This window comes from Leptodactylus fuscus, chromosome 11 (assembly GCF_031893055.1).
Source record: "Leptodactylus fuscus isolate aLepFus1 chromosome 11, aLepFus1.hap2, whole genome shotgun sequence".
NCBI classification, from domain to species: Eukaryota; Metazoa; Chordata; class Amphibia; order Anura; family Leptodactylidae; genus Leptodactylus; species Leptodactylus fuscus.
In genome coordinates, this window is record NC_134275.1 from 76,613,497 (window position 1) to 76,639,712 (window position 26,216).

At 43.5% G+C, this 26,216-nt stretch overlaps 1 protein-coding gene across 9 annotated transcripts in view; it reads right to left on the reverse strand.

The window, feature by feature from the left end:
* SYNGAP1 (synaptic Ras GTPase activating protein 1) overlaps window positions 1-26,216 on the reverse strand; it is a 152,618-nt gene that overhangs the window by 90,834 nt on the left and 35,568 nt on the right. For all 9 annotated transcript variants that reach the window (XR_012711823.1, XM_075259220.1, XM_075259222.1 and 6 more), the window contains exons 2-3: window positions 20,973-21,094; window positions 8,056-8,161 (exon numbers count right to left, since the gene is read on the reverse strand). Coding sequence is in view for 8 of the 9 variants with exons in the window: in XM_075259220.1 (XP_075115321.1) it covers window positions 8,056-8,161; window positions 20,973-21,094 (228 nt within the window). In the remaining variant the exon portion in view is untranslated. The remainder of the gene's footprint in view (window positions 1-8,055; window positions 8,162-20,972; window positions 21,095-26,216) is intronic.

Consider the following 26,216-nt stretch of genomic DNA (forward strand, 5'->3'; position numbering starts at 1 on the left):
ATCAGTCAGAAATATTAGGATAGAAGGATAGATAAGAGGTTACTGGACAGATATACAGATAAGGTAACATATATGAGATAGATAGGAGATAGATAGATAGATAGATAGATAGATAGATAGATAGATAGGAGATAGATAGATAGATAGATAGATAGATAGATAGATAGATAGATAGATAGATAAGATAGATAGATAGATAGATAGGAGATAGATAGATAGATAGATAGATAGATAGATAGATAGATAGATAGATAGATAGATAGATAGATATGTGTGCACGTGTCAGGCTGTGTATAGCACTCATGTATCTGCTGACACATAATATCATGTTTTCAGTAGCTTATGGGAGATAATGGAGCACAATCTGAAGTTTCGCCTTGGGCCGGGTGAGGTTTGCACCATTAGCAGACACTGACTCCATGTGACAGTTTGCGGCACTCGCATTAGTCGCTGGCTGGAAATGTTCTGGCCTGGCTGCGGATGGCAGAATTCTTATTCTATTTCGTGTTGGCACCTTACTGCCCCAGCACAGGCGGGTCTGGGGGTAGGACTGTGTTCATACACTGACAACAAGCACAGATCTTGAAAACAGTGAGGAACAGTCAGTGACTAATCTGCCTGAAACCTCTTTTAACCCTTTGTCTGCCCAGCCAGCACTCACTAGTATACATGACGATTACTTCTAGCAGGCTCGTCCAGGCGATGTTCACACTGATATCCCAAAAGACCCGGCTGAACTAGAAAGCCCTTCATAAAAATGTAATTGACCCTTTTTCTGCGTATTACACACGTATTCTAGAAGGTCCCGTAGGCTGCGGCCCCTCATTCATTCACTTTTTAGTTTTCTTTCCCTTAGGTGGGAATTTTTCATTCTGTGCTTCCTAATTCATGAATAGAATACCAGAACTACAGTGAAGACTGACACACACACACACACACACGGAGCAGTCAGGGAGGGAAGGCAAGTGGCACCCCAGCACAGTATTATAGGTTTTTTCATTGGAAAGCTGAGTATTAGTCATTGTGATGGCCGCCAGCCTATTGAGGATAATGATAATTGCTGAATAAGATGGTAAAGAGCCGGACGCAGCGTCAGAGCCGTCACAGAAACTCCTCGCATTAATGGGCTGATTTTGAGGCAATTTTTTGTGGTGTGGTAGTGCTGCAGCATTATAATGCACCGCACTGTAACCTGGCAATAGTGACATGCTGCCAACGGAGGGCGACCATGCAACTGCTATAGGGTCAGGGGGCCTTGGGATGTATAAGGAGGGTAAGAAAATATTTGCCGCAAAAACACAGCAAACCATTACAATATACAGCAATGTGCACAGAACCGCGTGAGTCTGACGTACTTCTATATAACTTACTGTGAAACCAAAACATCAATGACGCAAAATAATGGAAAAGCACAAGTACTACAGGTGCAGGACCTTTACTGACGTTACAGTCACATGACAAAGGTCCAGCACTTGTAGAGGAGGATGAGAGGGAAGGTAATGAGGGGGCAGAAGTGTAACAGAACCATGGGGTACAATATGTAGGGAGGAGAAGGGGCATGGGGAGCAGTCTGTGTAACAGAGGGGGAATCATGGGGTACAATATGTAGGGAAGAGAAGGGGCATGGAGAGCAGTCTGTGTAACAGAGGGTGAACCATGGGGTGTAGTATAAAGGGAGGTGAAGGGGCATGGGGAGCAGTCTGTGTAACAGAGGGTGAACCATGGGGTGTAGTATAAAGGGAGGAGAAGGGGCATGGGGAGCAGTCTGTGTAACAGAGGGTGAACCATGGGGTGTAGTATAAAGGGAGGAGAAGGGGCATGGGGAGCAGTCTGTGTAACAGAGGGTGAACCATGGGGTGTAGTATAAAGGGAGGAGAAGGGGCATGGGGAGCAGTCTGTGTAACAGAGGGTGAACCATGTGTGGTGTATAAAGGGAGGTGAAGGGGCATGGGGAGCAGTCTGTGTAACAGAGGGGGAATCATGGGGTACAATATGTAGAGAAGAGGAGGGGCATGGGGAGCAGTCTGTGTAACAGAGGGGGAACCATGGGGTACAATATGTAGAGAGGAGGAGAAGGGGCATAGGGAGCAGTCTGTGTAACAGAGAGGGAATCATGGGGTACAATATGTAGGGAAGAGGAGGGGCGTGGGGAGCAGTCTGTGTAAGGTAGAGTACATGGGTCCTGAAGGCAAAGAAACTATTTTAAAGGGGTACAGGCCGCCCAATTGACCTTCTTTTAGGAGGCCCTATGATTTCTATGTATGTTCTTGAGAGCCCAGACAGAAATTACCTATGAGGATCACCCTCACTCCCAAAAATACTTTTCTGTTTTAAGGTTCTAAAAAATCTTCTTAAGAATAACATAAGACATAACATATATAGGAATGTCGCCTACATGTATGTGACATGACAGCAAGAACATGGCGCATCTTCAGCTCTGCTGCATCTCATCACTGTCTGACTGAAGGCCTGAAGCTTGGGGGCCACTCGGGGGAGACAGGAGGGCCCCAGGCTGGACACAAGGAATATGGATGACATGTCCAGTTTGTCTCAACAATATGCACAGATTCGGGAGATCCGCCATAGACACATCTTAGTGAGGACATCAGATAGGAAGAGACAGCAGCAGACTATAAGAGGAGACGGCATCGGGCGAGAATAATGGCCGCCGCCACCCGAAACATCAACACTCACCAGCAGATACCGCCCACTTATCATTTATTTATATACCAAGAGGCAATTCCAGTCATATACAGACTGTACAGATCTACAGTCCAGTCTATAGGGGGCAGTGCAGAATGTGAACACACTGATATCCAGAATCTGTCCAGCTGACACAGGTGCAGGGCTCGCTACACTGTCTCACAAATCTATATTGGTCCCTTATGTAAGATGACTTTATTGCAGCGCCCCCTTGTGTGTAGCAATTTCATAGCAGTGACTCCATTTGATGCACATAAGGTTGTCACTGCTTGTTCTTATTCTAGGTTGGTTTGTTTCATCCATCTTACATGTATCAGCGTGTCATCAGTGTATCGCTGGATCTCCTGTGATGTCATCACTTTACATCTGCGTCAGGTGACTTCACCAATACATCACTGTAGGCCGCTGCTACCGTCACAAATGTCCCTGTGTCTTCTAGGTGTCAGGTCACTTCACCACCATATGTCTCTATGCACAACATGTCCTTACATTTCAGAAATATAAGAGGTCCTCCTACAAAAATAATAATGTATATGCTATCCCTCTGTCACCCCAGAGGACAGACCCATGCTGATCCTGAGAATGAAGGGGCACGCCTTTGAACTTTGTCCAGCACAGCGCCGCTCACAGTTACATGGTTGTGCCGGGAACTACAGCTGGCAAGATCCTGGAGCTGTATGCTGTATATTGTACTGCCATGACGCTTCTGTACAGTAAAAGCAGTGGAGGAGAAGCAGCGCTATACAAGAGCAATACCAGAGCTACATAAACACTACACCAGAACTGAACTAGAACTGAACCAGAACTACACCAGAGCTGAACCAGAACTACACCAGAGCTTGAACTAGAACTGAACCAGAACTACACCAGAGCTGAACCAGAACTACAGCAGAGCTGAACTAGAAATACACCAGAGCTGAACTAGAACTGAACCAGAACTACACCAGAGCTGAACTAGAACTACACCAGAGCTGAACTAGAACTGAACCAGAACTACACCAGAGCTGAACTAGAACTGATCAAGAACTACACCAGAGCTGAACTAGAACTGATCAAGAACTACACCAGAGCTGAACTAGAACTACACCAGAACTACACCAGAGCTGAACTAGAACTGAACCAGAACTACACCAGAGCTGAACTAGAACTACACCAGAACTACACCAGAGCTGAACTAGAACTACACCAGAGCTGAACTAGAACTACACCAGAGCTGAACTAGAACTACACCAGAGCTGAACTAGAACTACACCAGAGCTGAACTAGAACTGAACCAGAGCTGAACTAGAACTGAACCAGAACTACACCAGAGCTGAACTAGAACTGAACCAGAACTACACCAGAGCTGAACTAGAACTGAATCAGAACTACACCAGAGCTGAACTAGAACTACATCAGAACTGAACTGCAGATAGATAGGTTAGTGTCACCAGAACCAGCACATCACCCCAGCCCTGCAGATAGATAGGTTAGTGTCACCAGACCCAGCATATAAACCCAGCCCCCTTATAGATAGGTTAGGGTCACCAGACCCCAATATATCACCCCAACCCTGCAGATAGATAGGTTACTGTCACCAGAATCAGCATATTACCCCAGTCCTGCAGATAGATAGGTTACTGTCACCAGAACCAGCATATCATCCCATCCCTGCAGATAGATAGGTTACTGTCACCAGAACCAGCATATCACCCCAGTCCTGCAGATAGATAGGTTACTGTCACCAGAATCAGCATATCACCCCAGCCCTGCAGATAGATAGGTTACTGTCACCAGACCCAGCATATCACCCCAGCCCTGCAGATAGATAGGTTACTGTCACCAGAATCAGCATCACCCCAGTCCTGCAGATAGATAGGTTACTGTCACCAGAATCAGCATATCACCCCAGCCCTGCAGATAGATAGGTTAGTGTCACCAGAACCAGCATATCACCCCAGCCCTGCAGATAGATAGGTTAGTGTCACCAGAAACAGCATATCACCCCAGCCCTGCAGATAGATAGGTTACTGTCACCAGACCCAGCATATCACCCCAGCCCTGCAGATAGATAGGTTACTGTCACCAGAACCAGCATATCACCCCAGCCCTGCAGATAGATAGGTTACTGTCACCAGAATCAGCATCACCCCAGTCCTGCAGATAGATAGGTTACTGTCACCAGAATCAGCATATCACCCCAGCCCTGCAGATAGATAGGTTAGTGTCACCAGAACCAGCATATCACCCCAGCCCTGCAGATAGATAGGTTACTGTCACCAGAACCAGCATATCACCCCAACCCTGCAGATAGATAGGTTACTGTCACCAGAATCAGCATATTACCCCAGTCCTGCAGATAGATAGGTTACTGTCACCAGAACCAGCATATCATCCCATCCCTGCAGATAGATAGGTTACTGTCACCAGAACCAGCATATCACCCCAGTCCTGCAGATAGATAGGTTACTGTCACCAGAATCAGCATATCACCCCAGCCCTGCAGATAGATAGGTTACTGTCACCAGACCCAGCATATCACCCCAGCCCTGCAGATAGATAGGTTACTGTCACCAGAATCAGCATCACCCCAGTCCTGCAGATAGATAGGTTACTGTCACCAGAATCAGCATATCACCCCAGCCCTGCAGATAGATAGGTTAGTGTCACCAGAACCAGCATATCACCCCAGCCCTGCAGATAGATAGGTTACTGTCACCAGAACCAGCATATCACCCCAGCCCTGCAGATAGATAGGTTACTGTCACCAGAATCAGCATCACCCCAGTCCTGCAGATAGATAGGTTACTGTCACCAGAATCAGCATATCACCCCAGCCCTGCAGATAGATAGGTTAGTGTCACCAGAACCAGCATATCACCCCAGCCCTGCAGATAGATAGGTTACTGTCACCAGAACCAGCATATCACCCCAGCCCTGCAGATAGATAGGTTACTGTCACCAGAACCAGCATATCACCCCAGCCCTGCAGATAGATAGGTTACTGTCACCAGAACCAGCATATCATCCCAGCCCTGCAGATAGATAGGTTACTGTCACCAGAACCAGCATATCACCCCAGTCCTGCAGATATATAGGTTATTGCCACCAGAATCAGCATATCACCCCAGCCCTGCAGATAGATAGGTTACTGTCACCAGAACCAGCATATCATCCCAGACCTGCAGATAGATAGGTTACTGTCACCAGAACCAGCATATCACCCCAGCCCTGCAGATAGATAGGTTACTGTCACCAGAACCAGCATATCACCCCAGCCCTGCAGATAGATAGGTTACTGTCACCAGAACCAGCATATCACCCCAGCCCTGCAGATAGATAGGTTACTGTCACCAGAACCAGCATATCATCCCAGCCCTGCAGATTGATAGGTTACTGTCACCAGAACCAGCATATCACCCCAGCCCTGCAGATAGATAGGTTACTGTCACCAGAGCCCGCATATCACCCCAGCCCTGCAGATAGGTTAGTGTCTCCAGAACCAGCATATCACCCCAATCCTGCAGATAGATAGGTTACTGTCACCAGAACCAGCATATCACCCAGCCCTGCAGATAGATAGGTTACTGTCACCAGAGCCCGCATATCACCCCAGCCCTGCAGATAGATAGGTTACTGTCACTAGAACCAGCATATCACCCCAGCCCTGCAGATAGATAGGTTACTGTCACCAGACCCAGCATATCACCCCAGCCCTGCAGATAGATAGGTTACTGTCACCAGACCCAGCATATCACCCCAGCCCTGCAGATAGATAGGTTACTGTCACCAGACCCAGCATATCACCCCAGCCCTGCAGATAGATAGGTTAGTGTCAGTAGTACATACAGGTAGCTGCTATACATTAAGAGGGGTGGTGGTGAGATATGTTATGCCAGTCTTCTCTTTGCCAAGACATCTGTTTGGAGTCTAATCATCATCTTAGCTTTGCCTGTATACCCTGCAGTGTCAGCTAGCTGACATTGAGCTCACCCCAAGATTGCCTAAGTGTGCTTGTATTCTTGGTTATTGTCTTTTACTCCGTCCTTTTTATTACATAATTTACATCAGTGTTGTGTGGTATCCTTGATTCTCTCTATCCTTAGAGCCCACGGTAATACACCCTCGTTGCTCCAAACGGCTCATTTGCATACTGACAAAAACAGTAACAGAGGCAGCAACTCACAAGGGGAAATACTGTTCAATTCAGGTGACCTCCAACCTATGCAGGTGAGCTGGGGTGATATGCTGGTCTCTGGTGACAGATGGACAACTCTTTTAACTCTCTTAATACTATTTGAAGCTATTGAGGGATTGTGAAAACTGGCAAAAATAGCGCATGTCCTATTCTAATATATGAATGGTAATGCAGCCGGGTGACGGCCATTAAAGTACTGCCGGCCGTGAACATCATTTATGTGACTAGCCCCTTAGCCACCGTGACCATCTTATGGCTCCTTATAAGTTCTGAGCTGTCTGAAAGCATACTACATAGGTAATATTCTCATATGGCGATTCCTCTGCGTGTCGCTGCCTACTTGTACAGAGGTATTTATGTATATAAAGTATATAATATTATAGTTTTATGCTCCTCTGGATGCTGTATGAGTGCTAATATTTCCCAAAAATCACACCAGGGCATACAAGCACCTGCAAGACAAGTAATAGTCTTCTAACCTAAGCTGGTCTAAGATGGACACCAACCACCCAGTGATCCTATAGATTCTGTACGAAACACCAAAACAACATAAGATAAGAAACACGGAACAATACAGGGCACCAAAACTGCAGCGCAAGTCTCTGTATGGACTTATCTATGATAAATGTGCACGAGGGTTTACAGGTGACATTTTTTAGGTTATGTTCACACCTCAGATTTTTACATAAATTTTGTAACTTGAATGGAAATTTGCATGAGAGGGGAAATCACCAGGTGGAGCGTCGCCTCATCCACATCCAGAGAATACCAAACTACAAGCGCTCAGCACAAAACCAGAGGTCGGAGCAGATTCTGCGCCATATTTTTCCACCATAGACTGTGGTTACCAGCGTCAGACCACAAAATCCCAAAGTTATGTCACCTTCTCATGACGCTTGTATGTCCTCACTATCATGCTCAGCCCCGTTTCTCCTCTGGGGCTTGGCTATTACTCTACCTGTTCTGGGCTTCTAGGATCAGGATAATTTGTTGCTCTCTATGACGGGAGATTCTGCCGACTCCGGCACTGGACCAATAAGCTGATTATCTGACTGTAATGCTCTAATACATACACATAATATCATACATCACCCTGGATTACAGATTATTATTACATTGGATTCCCCGTATTTGCATGTTATATATGAAGACAGATCACAGAGACTTCTCAGTACCGTGTTCGTCAGGATGTTTCCCCTCCACGGGGACGCTGACTGTGCGCCTCAGGAATTTGGTTCTGGTCGGATCACTTCTCCTCTCACGTACTAACAGCGGATGAACCTGAAATGAAACACATATATTATGGAGGATAGAAAGGGCTGACCCCAGCTCTAGCACCAATAATCCAAAATGGTGGCAGCGAAAAATAGAGAATAAAGGGACACTGTGGGGGGAATTTATCAACGCAACTCTATTTTGTACCAGAGATGCGCCACATTCCTCATTCTGTGCCTCACTCGCCACGTACTGCGAAAGTAGCCTGTGCAGGGCGGAGAACGGGAAAGAAAGGCATGCCCTAGCCTGACACATCTCTTATAACGCACACCAGCTATAAAGGAGATCAGGAATGGGCACAGATTTCCATAATGGCGCACGGGCATGTGTTGTCTTAATAAATCTGGAGAAGAATTAAACAGGAAGGCAAAGAAAACCAATGAGAGAGTTCCTGCATCACGTCCTGTCCCTGCATCATGTCCTGACCCTGCATCACGTCCTGTCCCTGCATCACGTCCTGTCCCTGCATCATGTCCTGTCCCTGCATCACTTCCTGTCCCTGCATCCACTTGGGTACCGAACAGCAATCTTCTCTCCGCATGTTTTGTGTGGAAACCGAGCGGAGACCACATGGACCCAATTATAATCTATGGGATCCGTGTGGTTTCTTAGCTAACTGCTTTTTATTTATTTATTTATTTATTTTAAATGTAGGTTGTCTCCCCAGATAGGGATATAAGATATACAATGTTGGCCAAAAGTATTGGCACCCCTGCAATTCTGTCAGATAATACTCGTGTTCTTCCAGATAATGATTGCAATCACAAATTCTTTGGTATTATCTTCATTTAATTTGTCTTCAATGGAAAACCACTAAAAGAATTGTCAAAAAGCCAAATTGGATATAATTCCACACCAAACATAAAAGGGGGTGGACAAAAGTATTGGCACTGTCTGAAAAATCATGTGATGCTTCTCTAATTTGTGTAATTAACAGCACCTGTTACTTACCTGAGGCACCTAACAGGTGGTGGCAATAACTAAATCACACTTGCAGCCAGTTGAAATGGATTAAAGTTGACTCCACCTCTGTCCTGTGTCCTTGTGTGACCACATTGAGCATGGAGAAAAGAGAGAAGACCAAAGAACTGTCTGAGGACTTGTGAGGAAGCATGAGCATTCTCAAGGCTACAAGTCCATCTCCAAAGACCTGAATGTTCCTGTGTCTACCGTGCGCAGTGTTATCAAGAAGTGTAAAGCCCATGGCCCTGTGGCTAACCTCCCTAGATGTGGACGCAAAAGAAACATGGACGAGAGATTTCACCGCAAGATTGTGCGGATGGAGGATAAAGAACCTCGACTAACATCCAAACAAGTCCAAGCTGCCCTGCAGTCCGAGGGTACAACAGTGTCACCCCGTACTATCCGGGGGCGTCTGAATGAGAAGGGACTGTATGGTAGGAGACCCAGGAAGACCCCACTTCTTACCCAGAGACATAGAAAAGCCAGGCTGGAGTTTGCCAAAACTTACCTGAGAAAGCCAAAACCGTTCTGGAAGAATGTTCTCTGGTCAGATGAGACAAAAGTAGGAAAAGGCCTCAACACAGAGTTTACAGGAAAAAAGAGGCCTTCAAAGAGAAGAAGACGCCCCCTACAGTCAGACATGGCGGAGGTCCCTGATGGTTTGGGGTTGCTTTGCTGCCTCTGGCACTGGACTGCTTGACCGTGTGCATGGCATTATGAAGTTTGAAGACGACCAACACATTGTGCAGCATCATGTAGGGCCCAGTGTGAGAAAGCTGGGTCTCCCTCAGAGGTCAGGGCTCTTCCAGCAGGACAATGACCCAAAACACACTTCAGGTCAGCACTAGAAAATGGTGGTGAGGGAAAGCCCTGGAGACTTGTAAAGTGGCAGCAATGAGTCCAGCCCTGAATCCCATAGAACACCTGTGGGGGAGGGGGAGAGATCTCTTGGTGGCAGTTTGGAGAAGGCCCCCTTCACATCTCAGGGGGGACCGCGAGCAGTTTGCCAATGAAGAAGGGTCTAAGATTCCAGCAGAGCCTTGTAAGAAACTCATTGCTGGTTACCGGAAGCGGTTGTGCACAGTTATTGTGTCTAAAGGTTGTGCTACCAAGTATTAGGCTGAGGGCGCCAATACTTCTGTCCGCACCAGTTTTGGAGTTTTGTGTAAAATAATCAGTGATGTGACTTTTTTTTCATTCTCTTTTGTGTTTTTTCATTGCAAGCAAAATAAATGAAGATATTACCAAAGAGTTTGTGCTTGTAATCATTATCTGGGAGACAACGAGGATTATCTGACAGAACTGCAGGGGGAGCCAATACTTTTGGCCAACACTGTAGGGATATAAGATATAGGGATACAGTCCTATGAAAAGTTTGGGCACCATCAAACTTAACTGAATGCGAATTGTTTTGTAAAGAGGAATGGTCCAAATTCCCTTCATCGAGGATCCAGGAACTGATTAAAAGCTCCAGGAAGCGACTAGAGGCAAAAGGAGGATCTACTAAATATTACTGGCACTTTTCTGTTGAGGTGCCCAGACTTTTGCACCGGTCACATTTTGGTGTAATGCATATTGCACATTCTCTGTTAGTACAATAAACCTCATTTCTATCCTGAAATATTACTGTGTCCATCAGTTATTAGATAGATCAGACTGACATGGCAAACACCAAAATATTTACAACTAACAATGATTAAGATTAATTGGGGGGCACAAACTTTTTCATAGGACTTTATATGATATAGGGATATATGATGATATAGGGATATATGATATAGGGATCACAATGTACATTTTTTTTCCTATCAGAATTTCTTTGTGAAATGGGAGAAAACCCACGCAAACACAGGGAGAATATACAAACTCATTTCAGATGATGTTTCTGGCAGGATTCAAACCCAGGACTCCAGTGCTGCAAGGCTGTAGTGCTAACCATTGAGCCACCGTGTTGCCCCTAGCTAACTGCTTTTTGATGCGTATAGTTTCGTTCGGGGCATCCCGAAGCAGACACCCCGAATGAAATACCGAACTCAGAAGTGAACCGGGCCTCATCAGTTATTTTTGGTGCGTTCTTTTAAAGGGTCTTATGTCTTCTGAAAGGCTTATAAACATCACAGAGGTAAGATCCCCTTCTAAGAGCCAAAACGGAAACACACTCAAGTCCTCATTATATTACATGTAAAGTAAGATTTTTGAATGGCCATCATCTAATACTACATTTTCTTGGCTGGCCTCAGATTGCCCCTGTAATATCAGCTGTTGCCAAGTGCAGGACACAGGAAAATTAGCGAATTGTACCAAAGTATAAAAGAATTATCTCTAATGAGACAAGGTCTTTAAAAGATACAAGAATCAATTTACTATAATACTGCTCCTTATACACAAGAATATATCTACTATAATACTGCTCCTATGTACAAGAATATAACTACTATAATACTGCTCCTATGTACAAGAATATAACTACTATAATACTGCCCCTATGTACAAGAATATAACTACTATAATACTACTCCTATGTACAAGAATATAACTACTATAATACTGCCCCCTATGTACAAGAATATAACTACTATAATACTACTCCTATGTACAAGAATATAACTACTATAATACTACCTTCTATGTACAAGAATATAACCACTATAATACTGCTCCTATGTACAAGAATATAACTAATATAATACTGCTCCTATGTACAAGAATATAACTATTATAATACTACCTCCTATGTACAAGAATATAACTATTATAATACTACTCCTATGTACAAGAATATAACTACTATAATACTGCTCCTATATACAAGAATATAACTACTATAATACTACTCCTATGTACAAGAATATAACTACTATAATACTGCCCCTATGTACAAGAATATAACTATTATAATACTACTCCTATGTACAAGAATATAACTACTATAATACTGCTCCTATATACAAGAATATAACTACTATAATACTACTCCTATGTACAAGAATATAACTACTATAATACTGCTCCTATGTACAAGAATATAACTACTATAATACTACTCCTATGTACAAGAATATAACTACTATAATACTGCTCCTATGTACAAGAATATAACTACTATAATACTACTCCTATGTACAAGAATATAACTACTATAATACTACCTTCTATGTACAAGAATATAACTACTATAGTACTACTCCTATGTACAAGAATATAACTATTATAATACTACTCCTATGTACAAGAATATAACTACTATAATACTGCTCCTAATTACAAGAATATAACTACTATAATACTACCTCCTATGTACAAGAATATAACTACTATAATACTACCTCCTATGTACAAGAATATAACTACTATAATACTGCTCCTATGTACAAGAATATAACTACTATAATACTACCTCCTATGTACAAGAATATAACTACTATAATACTACCTCATATGTACAAGAATATAACTACTATAATACTGCTCCTATGTACAAGAATATAACTACTATAATACTGCTCCTATGTACAAGAATATAACTACTATAATACTACTCCTATGTACAAGAATATAACTACTATAATACTACTCCTATGTACAAGAATATAACTACTATAATACTGCTAGTTATACACAAGAATATATCTACTATAATACTGCTCCTATGTACAAGAATATAACTACTATAATACTGCTTCTATGTACAAGGATATAACTACTATAATACTGCTCCTATGTACAAGACTATAACTACTATAATACTACTCCTATGTACAAGACTATAACTACTATAATACTACCTCCTATGTACAAGAATATAACCACTATAATACTGCTCCTATGTACAAGAATATAACTACTACAGTACTACTCCTATGTACAAGAATATAACTACTATAATACTACTCCTATGTACAAGAATATAACTACTATAATACTGCTCCTATGTACAAGAATATAACTACTATAATACTGCTCCTATGTACAAGAATATATTTACTATAATACTACCTCCTATGTACAAGAATATAACTACTATAATACTACCTCCTATGTACAAGAATATAACTACTATAATACTGCTCCTATATACAAGAATATAACTACTATAATACTACTCCTATGTACAAGAATATAACTACTATAATACTACCTCCTATGTACAAGAATATAACTTCTATAATACTACCTCCTATGTACAAGAATATAACTACTATAATACTGCTCCCATGTACAAGAATATAACTACTATAATACTGCTCCTATGTACAAAAATATAACTACTATAATGCTGCTCCTATGTACAAGAATATAACTACTATAATACTACTCCTATGTACAAGAATATAACTACTATAATGCTGCTCCTATGTACAAGAATATCCCTACTATAATACTACTCCTATATACAAGAATATAACTACTATAATACTGCTCCCATGTACAAGAATATAACTACTATAATACTGCTCCTATGTACAAGAATATAACTACTATAATACTACTCCTATGTACAAGAATATAACTACTATAATACTACTCCCATGTACAAGAATATAACTACTATAATACTGCTCCTATGTACAAGAATATAACTACTATAATACTACTCCTATGTACAAGAATATAACTACTATAATACTGCTCCTATGTACAAGAATATAACTACTATAATACAGCTCCTATGTACAAGAATATAACTACTATAATACTACCTGCTATGTAAAAGAATATAACTACTATAATACTACTCCTATGTACAAGAATATAACTACTATAATACTGCTCCTATGTACAAGAATATAACTACTATAATACTACCTGCTATGTAAAAGAATATAACTACTATAATACTACTCCTATGTACAAGAATATAATTACTATAATACTACTCCTATGTAGCTGTCCTGATCTGCCTCAGATACGGTATATAGTACATGTAGGGTTGTATATTTAGGCCTATGGCAGGTTATGGGCACCATATAGAATCTGTACAATACAAATCCCTGATATGGTGACACTTCCAGTCTAGCACCCCTCTATGTAGGCCATGGGGGCAGTAGGTGCTTGTAGTCCTGACTTTCTATAGTTCGCACACTCCTTCTGTTGCTGGCTCGGTAGGTAATACGGTCGGTCATTTGCAGGGCACTGATGCCCCGGTGTGCCAGCCTCCCATACGCCGCACTCCTCAGCCCCTGTACCTGTCTCTTCTTCTTTCCCCCGCCCTCACTGAACCCCTCTACCCGTCTGCTGTTCCTCAATGACTGTCCCTGTATCCTCTGTTGCAGTGTCAGACCAGCAGTGGAATGGTTAATGCCGATGGCTTTGTTCTCTGCCTCCGATTGGTGGAACAGATCGGGACTTTGGGCTGATGGGTTAATTACAATAATTATCCTGTACAAGTAAAAGCAGCGAGTGTGAATATAGAGCCATAGTGCTTTATTCTCTTCTGCTCCCTCACCCACTCCATCTATGTGTCTACTCTCTACCCGCTGCACGACCCTGCTCTTTCCCTCCTGGACCCTCATGGGGGTTGCAAATTCCCCTTTTAGACCCCTCATGCCTTGACATTTGGTTATTTCCTCCCCTCCCATTATCATCTAGTTATTTAACATGGCAGCCGTCCAGCTGTGCCTGCCCACCCGTCCCTTCACCCCTTTGCCGGGTTCATCATTTTGTCTGCATTTCCCTGGGTGTAACCCGTCCCCCCATCTGTGCTCCCCATCGCTCCCCTTCGCTGTCTCTATCTCTCTCCCACTCTCTCCTTCTAATGCTCAGAGTTCCTTGCAGTAACAATGACAGGACAGGATCTGGGAGAGCAGCTTGTAATCCTCCCACATACCCCCGTCCATCAGCTGCCTCATTCAGCTTCTGTGTGGGGAGGGGAATGGAGGCGCCCACCGCCGTATCACCTCGGCTCCCCTCGTACTGCCTGACCCCTAACCGTGCACCCCTTGTCCTTCTCTGACCACCCCAGATAGACAGACAGAACCATAAAGAAGTGCAGAGGTAAGGCAGACTGTGGGTGGTAGACAGTCATCTAAAAATACGGGGCCCCTACACCTCAGGAGCCCAAAACCCACTCCTGCAATGGAACTGCATCATTTTACGTGGGCCGTATAGAGATGCAAAGACGTGTGATGCTAATGTTACGATAATGTATTACGCTAGACGGCGCTATCTCATGCAAGGCTCATGCAGATGGCTGTATACCACAACCATAAAACAGATCAAAGGGATCTCTTCCAATTTCATCTGCAAGTAGTATGCAGAGGTTTTTTTCCTGGTATGTTACATTACATGTGGTATAATGGAGATATAGCATGCAGTATGACGTCCATATGTCTCGTAATACGGAGCCATATGGTCTCCATATGTCAGGCTTAAGGTGGTGGACAACAACACTGAGTCTTCATGACATGTGAGGCAGATCTGAGCTGTGGAAACGATACTTGCTGTTAAATCCAGTAGAAAATCCTACTAAACATATGTCATGGCTATGTGATACGAGAGCAATGGATGACTGTAAAGCGTTGCCCGGCCAGTACGTTGCTTTATTGCCTTATACCAATCCCCCTAGCTCCCGTTCCTATTCACTATTGGTACCCTTTGATCGCTACTTCCTCTTCGCACACAGGAAATGACCACCTAGCCAATCACTGGCTGAGACAAATCATAGAGACTCCCAGTGATTGGCTGAATGGTCACTTCCTGTATTGAGAGACCAATAGGGACCTAGGAAGTGTCAGAACAGGCGTGTCAGAGGATCGGTGGGGAAATATCACTTCTGTTGTTTCTTTTATGCCTGTTTGATCCAAGAGACAAGCTTTCTGTGCCCCAATAGTAAGTCATCACACATCGAATCACTGGGGCCCCCGCCAGGCCTAAGAAAAGAGTCCTGTTCCCCCATGTAAAAATAGCAGCAAGCTGAACAAGCTAGACACAGCTACTCCATGTATTCACTAGGGGAGGAGTGACTGTGAAACATAGGTGAAGACATGCTGCTGTAGCTAATAGTAAGTTTTCAATCCCACCCAAGTGCTTTATTCACATTGATCATGCTTAGCATTTCTCTATCATTTCCTGGATGGTGCTGAGTGGGTTAAAACCAGTTACGCTAAGTTCACACTTCCGTTCAGGTTTCTACCGAAAAACTGGTTACCCGCAGACCCTATAGACAATAATGGAGTCTGCTGGATTTTCGCCCCTATCTATACTGGTAGCTTATGTAAAATGAAGACTTTTCCTAAATATATTGCTTTAGTAATTCTGCTTTGTTTGCCTGCTATGTGAACTTATTCCTCCCATTGTTTATACATTGTTACCATAACCACTGACCTGTGTGATAGGACAAGTGACATCACTCCCTGCTCTGCTAGCAGGACAATCAGTTCAGCTAATTGCAGTTTGCTGATAAAGCTGAGTCTGTTATCTCTCTATGTAAACACACAGATAACACTGAGTCCCTTCTACAAACATGTGCATATTATCTGAGATGCATAAGTATTGTGATACTTCATAGTGTCCTGTTCAGCAAATTGAAAGGGGGAAGGGAATACAGGAAGTGAGAAGAAGAGACAACAGGCAAACTGCTGAAACACTGAGATAGGAAAACCCCTTTAATACAAATTAAACACAGAGCCCGATCCCCTAATGTGTGTCAGGGTCCTTCCCTTAACCTTCTAAGTTGGTGAAACTATATAGCACAACAACAGAACCGTCTTGTGTAGATTCTCCTGGACATCTTACTGACCCTGCCGGGTTCAGGAACCTACAGATATATACTATCCAGCTCTGAAATGTCTGGCCGCAGCAGTCACATGGGTAGATGGGATGTCGCTATATGTTATATAACCAATCAGTTTGCAGATTTCACTGGTAAAACACTTGTAGTAATAAAGTGCATGCGCTGATCGTTTCTTTAGTAGCGCCTCTACACTGTACAGTATGGTACTACATGTCTTGTACTGCCCTCTGTATGCACCAGGATGAACTGCTCAATTTTATTTTATGGTGCAATGGCCCAGATTTACTAATAGGCAGTGTAAACTTAGAGAGGTCATCTGGAAATACACCAGGTTTATCACAGTAACTGTAGCTGGATGATACATCTGGGGTATTTTTAGACTGTCTGGTCTATGTTTATATCACCTTTCAGTTGGTTTACATTGAGCCAGAACTTTACGGCACAATTTTGCATCTTTTTGGCACATTTAGGTCATACCTCCATTTACTGGGAAGCCATGCACACATGTCTAGCAAGTTGAAACTATTTTAGCTCAAATTAGATGCACCAAGATTTATACCATAGTCTAGTCATAGCTACCCACCGCACCAAGTACACACTCAGCATCTTCCACTCACACACCACCTCCTCACCGCACAAGCACAAACTCTTTGGTAATATCTTCATTTATTTTGCTTGCAATGAAAAAACACAAAAGAGAATGAAAAAAAAGTCACATCATTGATCATTTTACACAAAACTCCAAAACTGGTGCGGACAGAAGTATTGGCGCCCTCAGCCTAATACTTGGTAGCACAACCTTTAGACACAATAACTGCGCACAACCGCTTCCGCTAACCAGCAATGAGTTTCTTACAAGGCTCTGCTGGAATCTTAGACCCTTCTTCTTTGGCAAACTGCTCCAGGTCCCCCCTGAGATGTGAAGGGGGCCTTCTCCAAACTGCCACCAAGAGATCTCTCCCCCTCCCCCACAGGTGTTCTATGGGATTCAGGGCTGGACTCATTGCTGCCACTTTACAAGTCTCCAGGGCTTTCTCTCACCACCATTTTCTAGTGCTGACCTGAAGTGTGTTTTGGGTCCTTGTCCTGCTGGAAGAGCCCTGACCTCTGAGGGAGACCCCGCTTTCTCACACTGGGCCCTACATTATGCTGCACAATGTGTTGGTCGTCTTCAGACTTCATAATGCCATGCACACGGTCAAGCAGTCCAGTGCCAGAGGCAGCAAAGCAACCCCAAAACATCAGGGACCTCCGCCATGTCTGACTGTAGGGGGCGTCTTCTTTTCTTTGAAGGCCTCTTTTTTCCCTGTAATCTCTATGTTGATGCCTTTTCCTACTTTTGTCTCCTCTGACCAGAGAACATTCTTCCAGAACGGTTTTGGCTTTCTCAGGTAAGTTTTGGCAAACTCCAGCCTGGCTTTTTTCTGTCTCTGGGTAAGAAGTGGGGTCTTCCTGGGTCTCCTACCATACAGTCCCTTCTCATTCAGACGCTGACGCTGGATAGTACGGGGTGACACTGTTGCACCCTCGGACTGCAGGGCAGCTTGGACTTGTTTGGATGTTAGTCGAGGTTCTTTATTCACCATCCGCACAATCTTGCGGTGAAATCTCTCGTCAATGTTTCTTTTGCGTCCACATCTAGGGAGGTTAGCCACAGGGCCATGGGCTTTACACTTCTTGATAACACTGCGCACGGTAGACACAGGAACATTCAGGTCTTTGGAGATGGACTTGTAGCCTTGAGAATGCTCATGCTTCCTCACAAGTCCTCAGACAGTTCTTTGGTCTTCTCTCTTTTCTCCATGCTCAATGTGGTCACACAAGGACACAGGACAGAGGTGGAGTCAACTTTAATCCATTTCAACTGGCTGCAAGTGTGATTTAGTTATTGCCACCACCTGTTAGGTGCCTCAGGTAAGTAACAGGTGCTGTTAATTACACAAATTAGAGAAGCATCACATGATTTTTCAAACAGTGCCAATACTTTTGCTGTGGAATTATATCCAATTTGGCTTTTTGACAATTCTTTTTGTGGTTTTCCATTGAAGACAAATTAAATGAAGATAATAATACCAAAGAATTTGTGATTACAATCATTGTCTGGAAGAAAATGAGTATTATCTGACAGAATTGCAGGGGTGCCAATACTTTTGGCCAACACTGTACCTCACAAGTCCGTTACCTGGGGTAACCTTAGATTCTACCCAATCCTTTAAGCCCTCAACACCTCCTGCTGCCTCCAACTCAAGAACATCCATCAAATCCGCTCCTTCCTCACCCTTATAGCTAAAACCCACTAGTCCACACCCTCATAGTATTATGTTTAGACTACAGTAACAGCCTTCCAGCTAAAGCTCTTGCCCCCTACAGTCCACCCTATACTTTGCTGCTTGCTTAATCCATTTCTCCCCAATTTTCTCATTGGCCACTCCCCTCTGCCAATCCTTTCACTGACTATCAATCGCCCAGAGTGTAAGACGTTAATGCTGACATACAAAGCCATCCCCAACCTGTCCCCTCCATACATCTAATCTCCCGCTCCTCACACAGCCCCCTGTTCCTTTGTATTACTTTTACATTTCTTTTATCATCATTTTATATTGGGGATTTTCCATGGCGTTATGGTCTCAAACCTTCAGTGCTTGTCAAAGCATATAGCATATAGCTTAAGGGAGCAGTGCAGGAAAAAGTCAACTTTTTATTGATTTCTATTAGATTTTACATTATTTTTTATTATTATTTGGAATTGATGATCTATTAGCAAAGTTACACTGGCATCAAAGGGTTAAACGTGGCTGTAAATTGTCAGTAGCCGCTCCAAGACGGCACAAGCCACCAGTGTAGACCTTATACCTCAGCACTGTATAGCATTTTCTAAGGTGATTTCGAGAAGGTCTATCACCTCTAAATCTTCTCCAATAACCAACCTGAATGTGCCTCCCATTGTTCTCAATAGGAGGCGCCGGTGGACACTTCTTTTTTCAGTGTGCTGCTCAATATTCCTGGGCTGCAATTACCTCGGAAAGCACGCCATGAGGCCTTGCGTTTGAGTAGCCCCATTGCATATGAGGCCAATTGTGTGTGCAATCCTGCGGCATAAAGCCTGGCTCAGCTTCGGAATTCTCTTGCATATAGGGTCAGTTTTTGTGGAAGATTCCTCTCCAAATTCTGTCATGTGACCATACCCTACGGCTCCTTACATAAGACCTGTCATCACTTCTGACTGCTCAGTTTTAGTAAATAACAATCCTGGAGCATCTTGTCTTAAGACTTTCTGTTGCACTGTTTCTATGTTATTCCTTCTAAACCTGTATGAATAAATTGTCAACTGGAAGTTACCATTCCTTTGTCAAAGGGGCGTGGCTCTGCACATTGTGACACTGGCATCACTGATTGGACAATGTCAAATTGTGTAGGGACCTGCCCCAACTGATGAATGTCACTTGTCAATTTATTTACCTATTTCTAGGAGGAGTAACATCAAATTTAAGAATAAATGATCTAGAATGATTATTTACTAAGAATACCGCAGTATTTCCCTGCACAGACACTGCGAGAGGCGACAGGTCCTCGTATTCACCATCAAAATAGTGGCATGTTCTTATTAATGTTTTGGTGCAACATCACAGACATTGGAGTGTAATACGACCAGACGGTTTGTATTTGGATTGTCACAATTAGTAAATGTCGTGTGATAATCATTTTTTTTAAATGTATGTATTAAAATCGGATGTCATTTTTTTCTAATCTCTTTTTATTTTCATATTGTAGATTTTTTTTTCATGTCAATGAGAGTGTCGGAGATAGCCAAAGCACGGTGCTTAACTATCTCCAGCACTGATGCGGTGCACAGGCTGCCCAGACACTCCTCCATTAACAGGAGACAAAGTACCCCATTCTCTTCTTCAGAGGGGGTCTGAGGGGTCAGACCCCCACTGATCTCCAAGTTATCCCCTATCCATAACTTGCTTTTGTAGAAAAACCGCTTTAGGCCTAGTGGCCAGAGTGACATGGCAAATGGGAAAAAAAACCATCAAAAATCCTGATCTACCTGTTTAACCTAAAAACTTGGTTTGAAAGATAAGGCATTTTTGGTGACACATTCCCTTTAAGAGCACTTACCTCCTCCTCATCGAGCATAAGCAGCTGATTTCCAGAGATGACACAGTATCGTGGGTTCCAAGCTGGACGGTCATACGGAGAGGTGACGTAGGGCATCCGATGCATGGGAGGTCCTCGAGCATCTAAAGGACAAATATTACAATGTTTTATTTCATTCCACATCCAAACCTTGCTGAAATGTTTCTATGACACTTTCCATATTACTTCTGCAGTTATTGCAGCGCTCCGTGATCTATGATCTTGATAAAATGCTTAGGTGGACGTATAGAAAACTGACACATGACCCGACAAAGCTCAACATAAGAAAAACAGGCAGCAAAGAAATGTAAAAGTTGTTGTAAAGTTGTTGTGGCCGGAGTTATATACGAGTAGAACCGCATACCTCTTATAGAAGGCTGCAACGTATGTATGTCCCCTATACAGCCCCCTCTCACCGTGGTAGATGCTGGTGATGACGCCTCGTGTCATGGCGTAAAACTAACCACCAAACCTGACTGCAGGCAAACTGGAGCCTACGAAGACATGGCTATAGGAAACGGACTGTAGGATTGAATACAAACTGCATATTATTAAGCCATACATTGTGCTGTCCCTCTTTTTTAGGCTTAACATTAAAAATTATGAGATGGAGATTTGGCACTTAAAGGGTAACTTGTCCAGATAAACTAATGGAAAACACTCAGTCCATTGTCACAGACTACAGTGGAACAGTGGCAGGTCCGACACTGTATTAAAAAAAATAAAAAAAAACTTAAGAAAACAAGATTCTAGCCACTTAAAGGGTATGTTCACATGGATGAATGTATCTTCCATTATTTTCAATGTGAGTTAGAGATTGGATCAGTGTCCTGCACATTTCTGCTGCAGATTCCGAGTCCAAACAGCCCCAGAACCCGCAGACGATTAGGGATCTGATCAAGTGAGAGCCACGGAGGAAGGGAGACGCTCTGCCAACACTTTCTGGTTATAAAATAAAGAGGACTCTGAGGAGGATTTCAGCTCTAATTCCTATTCATTCTGATATGTTTCTGGGTGCTAGTGGTGACCTGGCCAGTGCATATACAACACAGTGACCATTGCAGTCACAGCACATGGCAGAGCTCCCCCCGCCCCCCACTCCTGTGATTTTTCTGTCTCTTTTTAACTTGATTAAATCTCACTAAGCTTCACCCTGACTGTTCTTCACTCCTTCTTATCTCCCAGATTTGGCTCTTCGTCTTCTTCTTCTCTCTGTGCAGTGTCTTATACACTCTACCTACCACTCATGAGTAGCCAAGAGGCGTCAGGTGATGACACCATGTCACATGTGGCAGCGGCCATCTTTCACGTTAGTCCGAGATAAATTGCAAAAGATTTGGTTCCTTTAGATACCAAAAGTTTTGAAACATTTGTGTTGAATCCAGTTGCTCATCTGTAACACAGAGCAGACAGAGGGCAAACACTTTGGTAACTGAAGCCTATGGACATGTTTAGTTCTTACATCATCAGCAAACACCAGATGCAAATCCAGCCTAATTCCGGCTCCCGCGGACTCCTCACGTGACGCGCACCTTCAGACGTCTGGCTCTCCCTGTAACAGTCTATCGACATCTTGGTCACACCTTCATAACTAAAAATATGTATTCCATTTACGGTTTCCTTAGCTCGCCTGCATAATAATCGCATTCATCCCGCCATCGCCGGGTTCATCCTTTTTGAGTAAATTTTATCTAGCTTGCATCTCCACTTTTATTTTCCTGGACTCCACCACCTTTATATTATCTTTCTTCTCAGGTTTTGTCATCATAATTGGATTCTTCTCTGTCCAAGCACTTATTGTATCGCTGCACCCGCCATATTGTACCAATATTGTTATGCATATGTACACACTGTGCCTGTGAATAAATAATAAACCAAGAAAACACTAGGGAAAGTTCAAAGGACTTCTGGTCCCTGACCTCATACACATCCCTTGCAGTGGCTGTTTTTTGGTATTCGGTAGGTCCAGACTGACTTTCTGCCCCCCCCTAGCCAACGCCCTGTGTGAGCCAGAAGTTTCCAAACTCATTGAGCAACAGCAGGCTCCCTCCACTGTCAACTAGTATCACATAGGTGAGAGAATATATATATATATATATATATATATATATATATATATATATATATATATATGTATATATATCTGAGTAGAGTCATATATATATGAGTAGAGTCCAGAGCACATGGTACAGATAAACTGTTATTCTAGGAATAACCACAGGAGGAAAAAGTTGCATTGGATTTTGAGCAGATAATATTGATGACCTATCTAATCTACTGACCTAGAATAGGTAATAAATATTAGGTTAGTGAGGGTTCAACTCCTTGCACTGCTATTGATCAGCTCTTCTCAGTAGCCGATACCCAGAGAATGGAGCAGGAAGCACACAGCTCCGTTCTTTGTGTAGTGGCCAGACCAGGTATTGCAGATCATGTAGTGAAGTGGATCCCAAACAGTTTTATACTGATGACCTACTGTATTCTTAGGTCACCAATATTTTTCCATCTGCTTCAGGGAAGACTAGGGTTGAGCTGATCTTGACTTTTAGGATTGATTTTGAAATCCGATTTCCGATCATTTTCATTCGAACCCGATCTCGATCCCAATTCTGATCCCAATGCAAGTCAATGGGATTGTTTTACTAATGGGAGATCGGATTTTAATAACAATCCTATTCACTATACAGCATGGAATCTAACAATTGAACGCTTTAATTGTTAGAATCCACACTGTGTAGTGATTTTTTTTTTTAATCCTCTGGCTACTTAGTCCCCCCTGGTGTCCACTTACCTGCAGAGATGGCTGGTCCGGTGCCCGGTGTTCTCGTTCTTCTTCGCCTTGCTGCCCCCTGCCTCCCAGGTTAGGAGAGTGTGGGCGGGTATTGGTAGGGGAGACGTCACGTCTCCCCACCCTGTACCCGCCCACACTCTAAGCCACAAGCTCCGCCTTCTTCCTAGCTTTTTAACACTAGCCTGGGAGGTGGGGGCAGCGAGGTGAAGAAGAACGAGAACACCGGGCACCGGACCAGCCATCTCTGCAGGTAAGTAGCTACTAGAGATGATAGCTAGTCTCCCATTAGAATAAATGGACGCAGCCGGCACGCAGGGGGTTAAGGCTGTGTGCCGGCTGCTTCCTATGGAACCGCAGCGGAGCCTTCACACTAAATATACACTCCGCTCATAATGAGTAGAGCGTACTCAGTGTGAAGGCTAACATTGTTAGCTTTTCCCACAATGCTTGGCCAGTAGCAAAGCATTGTGGGAAATAATCACCGATCTCGATCCCACCTAAAAAGATCGTGTTCGGAATTCCGATGGCGATCGTGAAATTTTAGGAAAGACTCCTGGAAATTCCTTACATTCAGCGCTATATAATAAAGATGGCCGTCACTATTTCACATAACTCAGATAGGGAAGCAAAGACCTGGCGAAATTCTCCTCACCATACTGTCACTGTGGTCTAAATACCAAGCACAATGGACTGTGTTAGATAATACCGCACTGGTACTGAGAACAGTCGACCCCCATAGGAGTAGCCTAAAATACACTGACTTACAGAGAGGGCGGTGGGGAGGTCCTGGTGCCCTGAACAGGCGTTACAAGTGCCATTTATTCGGCACTCGGTTCACATGACCGAGTTCCTTGCCCATGTGCTGTCCGTGATCCGTGATAAATTAGAACATGCTTTGTTTTTTCACAGATTGGCCTCTTGGGACCATTTTCATGGTCCGTTTCACTCATAGAGATGATTGGGTCCATGAAAAAAATGTCTAGGAATGGCTCAGCTGTGCGACTAGAGCGTCAGTGTACTGTGGTAAGTTTGGGTTAGTTTTACCATCTCCTTTTAGGATCTGTCCGACCATCCTGAGCTTTTATCTTTTATTTTATACACGTGAAATAGGTTGTAGATTTTTTACTAAGGAGGTTACGTTTTTGTCGGTATATATGACATACGCAGAGAGTGTCCATGATATGGCGGTAGTTTGGCAATGGACTGACCCTCATAGGACTGACCTCTACGGATATTGGCCTATAGAGATTAGGGTACTATTTACTTCTATGGGGTATTTTTATTGTTCTGTGAGTCACGGGTGGCCAGGGCTGTTGCTATGCAGGAGGTTATCCACCCTTAATGTGTTAGGGGTGACCTGGGGGCCCCGTAGCTTATGGGTCCCAGTTGCAGCCCCAGTCACTGCCAGCCGTATAGTTACACAAGTGGAACTGGAGATGCAGGACTCAAAGGCTCTCAATACGAATGGGTGCGAAAGCAGGACTCAATGAAATCCTACAAAATGATATATATATATATACATCCCAGTATTCAGTATCTGTGTCCTATGCTATCCTCAGGTAGGTGATGGGACACAACCACTTTAATGCACATATCTGTCCCAACAACCACAATGAAGCTTTTATCACACACAACCAAGGACAAGTCAGTTTTCTATAATCCGCACCAATTCTTAGACAAACCTCCATCCTACTATGGCATCAACAATCCCTAAACCTGTATAATAATACCCAGCACGTCATCTCATACAATTATCACGCCCAGCACCGTCCAGACCTCCATCCTGTACATGACGGGACCGTCCAGGCTCAGACAAGCCCGCAAGCTACTAAAATAATCGCCCTCAAGTCTTCATCGTACTCAATTACTGAAAGACAATTCTCCATTTCTGATCCTTCCACGTAATATCTATGTAAAGTGTTACAGAATGAGGGTCCTGTCTTATAAGTCTTTACTTCAGTGCAGTGACCCCTCTTGTGTTCTGATCACCGGAGACCCTCGGACCCCCACTACAATCAATGTGGTGGTCCATACTGGATGTTATATAATAAACAGACCAGTCATACCAAATGGGATTTTACGGGTTAAGAATATTAGAGAACTAGCCTGAATTTCCTCCTTTATCTCCTTATGGGTTATTTATCAAATGTATGTGGACAATGTGCTTAACTAGTAAAAGAATCAGGCAATGGGGCAATGACGAGAAGATCTTCTCCGTCACTGTGTAGAGCGCCCGCCGATCCTCTCCTGACAATGGACATTCATGGAGGGGCGCGTGACATTACCAAATCCGTCAGCACCTCTCATTGAATCCCACTGCACCTTTGCTAGGTTCCCGGACACTTACCCACCCGCACATATATACTCTTAGGTCTACTCTTCTGGAAACTCTAGGAGGCTCTGGAAAAAGGGGTGACCTCCTGGAAAATCTCCTG